Source organism: Hydra vulgaris, chromosome 10, assembly GCF_038396675.1.
Source record: "Hydra vulgaris chromosome 10, alternate assembly HydraT2T_AEP".
NCBI lineage: Eukaryota > Metazoa > Cnidaria > Hydrozoa > Anthoathecata > Hydridae > Hydra > Hydra vulgaris.
Window position 1 is genome coordinate 632,501 of NC_088929.1, and position 6,706 is coordinate 639,206.

The following is a 6,706-nucleotide window of genomic DNA, read 5'->3' on the forward strand; positions in this document are numbered from 1 at the left end:
ATCGTCCCCCTCAAAATAATCCCCCCCGGCCCCAATACACTTTTGCCAACGTTTTTTCCAGTCTTCGAAGCATGCCGAAATGTCCTCGGTAGGGATAGCCTTTAATGCGCGTGCCGATTCACGTTGGATCTCTTCAATGGACTCAAAACAATTTCCCCGGAGTGGTCTCCTGAGCTTTGGGAACAGCAAGAAGTCACACGGTGCTAAGTCGGGCGAATACGGTGGTTGTGGAGCAACATGGGTAGTGTTTTTGGCGAAAAACTCACGAAGAACTAGTGCTGTGTGCGAAGGTGCATTATCGTGGTGCAAAATCCAAGAGTTATTGGCCCATAATTCTGGTCTCTTTTTGCGAATAGCTTCACGCAAACGTCGCATAACGCTTAAATAATATTCCTTGTTGACAGTTTGGCTAGTTGGAAGGAATTCGTAGTGCACGACACCACAATAATCAAAGAAAACAGTCAACATGACCTTGATTTTTGAGCGACTTTGACGTGGTTGCTTGTTCTCGGCTCGCCTTTTTCACGGTATTCACTCGATTGGTCGGTTGTTTCAGGGTCGTATGCGTAGACCCAAGTGTCATCGCCAGTAATAATTTGTTTGTAGACGTCTTGATAGTCAGAAAGCATTGCTTCACACGTTTTAACGTGATGCTCTTTTTCAAAGAAATTGAGAAATTTCGGCACCAAACAAGATTTGAGTCTTCTGAGGCCCAAATGATCCTTCAAAATCGCTTGCACCGACCCAAATGATATTCCAACCATGTCAACAAGGTCTCGAATGGTTAACCGACGAATTGCAAGCATCAATTCTTTGATTTTGTTGATGTGGCAATCATCGATCGAAGTCGATGGTCGTCCAGAGCATTCCAAGTCATCAACACGTTCTCGGCCTTCTTTGAAGTCTTTGTACCACTTGTAAACATATATAAATATATATATATATATATATATATATATATATATATATATATATATATACATATATATATATATATATATATATATCTATATATATATATATATATATATATATATATATATGTATATATATATATTTATATATATATGTATATATATGCAGAGTTCCGAAAAGGACTCCGGATTTGAAAGTCACAAAAAGATTACTTTATCCTAGATTTTGGTATCCAGGAGCTCTGAAAATGTAAATAAGTTTATGCAATACTAATAGTAAAGAAATTAAAACTTTTAGGTTAGAGGAACAATCGTTTTTTGAGCCCGGAGTCCTTAGGTATAATGGCGGCAAGGAATCCGGGACTTCATGACTCCAGGCTTAAAAACAATAAGTTTCAATTCATTAAATCTCATGAATTTTTTTATTATAGCTGATAATAAGTCAACAAATATGTATAGATCTTTTGGACACTACAGACTCGGAAAAAGTAGAGATATAAAGCCGGAGTCCTTTTTGGGACTCCACATTCTTGCACAGGAAGTTGGGAATTGTTATATTTAACTATGTAATAACTGTAGCAATTTGCAACCAGGAAGTTGCATCAACATCATTAGATAATTAAAAAAATCATGAAAAGAATTCTTTAGCATTAGGATAATTTTAGACTGGTCATTTTTTTTAATAATTTTTTAAAAGAAACTTTTTTCACGTCTGGATTTAGAAATGAATTCAGATTTTTAATAAGTAAACTTTCTTGATCTAAATGAGTAAGAATTTCAAATTTTTCTTGTAAACATAGTATACATTTTTTGGAAATATTATTATAAGCAGGCACAGTTTTTAGAATAGACCAGTTTAATTTAAAATTAATATTTTTTTCTTTTAGTTGCCAAATATATTTTGACAGCATAGTCTCTTTTGAGTATTTTTTATGTTTAAAAGATTGTTTTCTATTTGCCTTCAGTTGCAAAGAAACAATGCATTTGTAAATAATATTTTTTGATAAGCATTTGCGATTGATAGGGCAGTCAAATTTTTGCTTGCAGTTACAATTTTCAGTATTATTTTCTTTAAGAAACTCATTTTTATTAATCAATGCAAAATTATGGCCTTTTATAATTCTTTCAATATTTTTTGCTGAGCTGCTGCTTACCTTTTTTTTTTTTTTTTTTTTGTTCTTTTTATTTATTCAAAATAAGTTTTACAATATAAGAATGAATAAAATACGTATAGTCAGAATTACAATTTTGTTAACGTTACAACTAGAACGTTGATACTCGCAGAAGATCATAAGATTTTGTCATCGAGAACCGCGAGATTTTAAATACTAAATAATCCTTTAATAATTCATAGACAAATATTCACATATAAATACAAATATAATTATTTATACATATTTAAACATACAAACAAGTAAATAAATATACTTACACATCAATATATATATATACACATACAAATAAATACGCACAAATACACATACATATATACGTATATATATATATATGTATATATATATATATATATATATATATATATATATATATATATATATATATATATATATATATATATATATATATATATACATATATAAGTTAAGATAAAAGATTTCGTATATATAAATTACGATAAAATATTTCCTAAGAGTATTATTAAAAAACAAAACAAACTTAAAAATATGTCAGAATGTTTTCAACTGAGAAAAGAATTTCTTTCAATTTTCTTTTAAATAAGAAAAAGCTCCATTCATGAGAGAAATCAAAAAGTTTTAACACTATTTTGTTCCATAAAAATGCTCCTCTAAATGAAATACAAAATTTACCAAAATTAGTTTTGAAAACTGGTTGAAGAAGAAAATTTTCATTACGCAAATTGTATTTATTTTTAACTTTTAAAGAATATAAATTGTGAAAAGAAATTGAAGATGTGCGAGACTTACATTTAAACATAAAACACAATACATTAAAAATATTAAGTTGATATATATTAAGAATATTCATTTCGTTTAAAAGAGGCTTAGCATGATAAAATCGTTGGCGATAATGTTTCTGTTGGCGATAAAGTGGTTCTAATTTAGTTTTACTTACACTACCCTAAGCCACATTAGCATAGTTTATATGGCAATGAATAAAAGAGTGGTAAAGCTGAATTAAAGTATGTTTATTTAGCATGCTTCTTATTTTAAATAGTATTCCTATACTTTTGGAAATTTTAGAGGATAAGTTTTCAATGTGTTTTTTCCATGTCAGATTTTCATCAATAAAAACCCCTAAAAATTTTGTAGCCATTACTCTTTTAATTTGAATGTCATCTATAAAAAGAGCACGCAATTCACTTGGTAGAAGATGTTTTTTGTAGTATGGATGAAAAAGAGACCATTTTGTTTTTTCAATGTTAAGAGAAAGCTTATTTAATTTAAACCATTCTGAAATTTTAATTAATTCGATGTTCATACTTTGAAATAGGGTAATTATGTTACTATGAGATAGAAAAAAATTCGTGTCGTCAGCAAACATAATTGTCATTAAATTAGATGCTTCATAAAGATCGTTTATGTAAATGAGAAATAGGAGAGGTCCTAGGACAGACCCTTGAGGAACTCCGCATGTTACATCTAGCAAGTTTGATTTCGATGATACGTCATAGTGAACAAATTGCTTTCTATTACTTAAATAACTTTTTAAAAGCTTCAAAACAATGCCAGAGATTCCATAATATTTAAGTTTTTAAAAAGAATTTTATGATCTATCGTATCAAAGGCTTTAGACAAGTCAATAAAAATGCCTGAAGTAAATTTGGAACTTTCAAATGATTCAGTAATATATTGTGTTATTTGGAGTATAGCGTGTTCAGTGGAGTTATTTTTTTTAAACCCATATTGATTTTTGTATAGGATATTATTTTGAGAAAGATGATTAAAAATTTTATTATAAAGAATTCTCTCTATAATCTTTGAGAAAACAGAGAGAACAGATATTGGACGGTAATTACTAACATTAAGTAAGTCTCCACCTTTAAATATTGGTGAAACTCTAGCTATTTTTAATTCATCAGGAAAAATTCCTTGTTGAATTGAACATTTAAATATTTTCAAAAGGATATTTTTTTTGATATCATATGAATCAATGACAATGTTTCCATTGATATCATCAGGACCGACTGCTCTATTTAACTTTAGCATTTTAGAAGCTCTATCAAATTCATCAAAAGACAATTCAAAAGAATTTAGATAAGATATTAAAGGAAAACTACATCTGTTTATTGTTTTGTTTATGTTTGAAATTTTTTTTGCTAAATTTGGTCCAACTGAAGTAAAGAATTCATTCATTTTATTAGCTACCACTCCTGGATCATCAAATATTTTATTATCAACTTTAATAGCTTTAGGTAAAGAGCTAGCTTTCAATTTCTTACTTCCTGTAATTTCTCTTAAAACTTGCCATGTTTGCTTTGAGTTATCTTTATATTTTTCTAGTAAATTTATGTAGTATCTTTTTTTTTAATTTTTTCTTTGCATTTCAAATTTTTTAGCGTAATTCTTATAAATTGTTTTACTTTCTGATGTTCTCGTTTTTAAATACTTTATATACAACTTTTGCTTAACTTTAGAACTTTTTCTGAGATCTTTTGTAATCCATGGTGACGTGAAATATTTTTTTTTTTTTAGTATTTTATGTTTAGGAAAATTAATATCATAAATTTCAAAATATGTTTTTAAAAACGAATTATAAGCTAAATTAGCATCATTAGAATTTATATGTTTCCAATGAAGTAAAGATAATTGTTCCTTAAAAGCAGAGCAATTCGTTTCCGTAAAAAAACGTTTGATGAAAGGTTTATTATGGTGTAGAATTTTTTTGATGTTTGTGTTTATGGAGAAAAAAATGGGAAAGTGATCAGAGACGTCACTTTTAATAATACCTTTTTTTAAAGATAAGTTAAAAACGTCAGTTGTAATTATATTATCTAATATAGAGGCTGATGTTGATGATATTATTTATTAACGGTATTGCTCCAATTTCGAAAATGTCATTGTAAAACTTTTTAATGTTAGTATTAGTGTGGTATTCAAAACAGTTTAAATTAAAATCACCAATTATGTAGTTTAATTTCTTTTCATGTGAACTTTTTTTAATTATATCATTATGTAAAAAGGCATTAAAATCCTCAATTACGCCATTTGGTGGGCGATAACAACAACTTAAAATTATATTTTTGGCATTTTTGGTTAAAATTTCAATACTTAAAACCTCTTTATCGCCATCAGAAATGCTTAAGTCTGGCCTGTTAATAAACCGCAAGTATTCATTCACGTAAAAAAGAATACCACCACCTTGCGTTTTATTTTTACGCGCTAAAGAAATTAAATTAAAACCTAGAAGGTGGAGATTTGAGTTTTTAACATCATCAGAACTGCACTATGTCTCTGTAATGCATATTATGTTAAAAATATTAGAAGTTTCTTCTATATTACTATGAAAAGTATCAAAGTTTTTTTTTAAACTTTTTATATTAAAATGAATAACATTAAGAAAATCCCTATTAAGATAATCTTTCAATTCATTGTTATAAAAATAAGAGCAGTTTTGCAGAGCACTTGCTTCACTAAAATAATTTAAGTCAGGATCGGATTCATTATCAAGTAAAAAATCATTAATTTGAAAAAAGTTAAATGAAATTGACTCAAAATTTAGTTGGTTTGAATCCATTTCAGAATTTAAATAATTTTATAATTATGAATTGAAAAAAAAAAATTTACTTAAAATCGCGTGTGAATAAATTGTTATAAGTAACCTTAGCATACTTTCCTTTACTTCGTAGCTCCTTTGCTTCCGCGAATAACTTTCTTCTTATTTCCATAGTACGTTCGCTAAAATCTTCATTTATAAACAAATTTTCATTCCAGAGTTTTGCCTTTACGAACTTATCCAAAATCGCGTTCTTGTCTTTATAGTTTAAAAATTTTACAACAATAGTTCTATTTATTCTTTTAACACCCATCACCTTTTTTCCAACTCTATGGGCTCTCTCAATTTCGATATTACCATTTAAACCCAATTTAGTTTTTAAAATTTATCTTATTTTACTTTCAGTTTCTTGCCAGGTTTCAATTTCTTTTTCTTCTATACCATTAAATCTCATATTATTTCTGCGACTCCTATCTTCAAGTTCAGCCAACTTATCTTTAATAACGTTATCATTTTCTATGTTTATTTTTGTGTCGTTCAGTTGATATACTAATGACATTGCTGTTTTTTTAGAAACATCTATTTCCAATAGTAAATTTTCATATTTGTCGCTGACAAATTCAACACTTTTTTTCAGGTCACTTACTTCATTTTTAAAATTTTTATTTTCTTCTTGCATAACTGATATTTTACTCTCTAGTTTATCAATCCTGTCGCTAAATAGTTTCATTATTGTGTTTTCATGAATATCCATAATTTCTTTTAAATGAGTAATTGAAATACTTTTATTAGCCATTTTTAAGTTTAATAAGAAACACGTCCGTTCACTAAAATGTTCACGGCCGTCACCTTAATGGTACCTTAATGGTGTTTCTGTTAAAAATTTTGTGAAATTTATTAGAGGCAGAAAATTTTTTTTTTTTTAAGGTTTTACAATAAATTGTGTAGGCATAAACTGCCTGTCAACCTAGGTATAAAATACTTGATCATTACAGAGTTAGTATAAATAATAGAGAACAAAATGTGGATTAGTCGTAGAGAAACCATTCATTTTTTAGACGTTGTCTAGAAGCAGCTTTAACTTTTTTAGACATAACGCT

The 6,706-nt window shown here is 28.1% G+C and overlaps 1 protein-coding gene across 1 annotated transcript; it reads right to left on the reverse strand.

Annotated features, from left to right (window-relative positions):
• Positions 1-3,607: 3,607 nt before the first annotated feature.
• On the reverse strand, positions 3,608-6,402 carry LOC136085709 (uncharacterized). The gene is made up of 4 exons (XM_065807028.1): positions 6,006-6,402; positions 5,678-5,864; positions 5,012-5,202; positions 3,608-4,389 (listed from the first exon to the last, which is right to left on the reverse strand). The coding sequence occupies exons 1-4, from the start codon at positions 6,400-6,402 to the stop codon at positions 3,608-3,610; spliced, it is 1,557 nt and encodes a 518-aa protein (XP_065663100.1).
• Between the last annotated feature and the right edge of the window lie 304 nt (positions 6,403-6,706).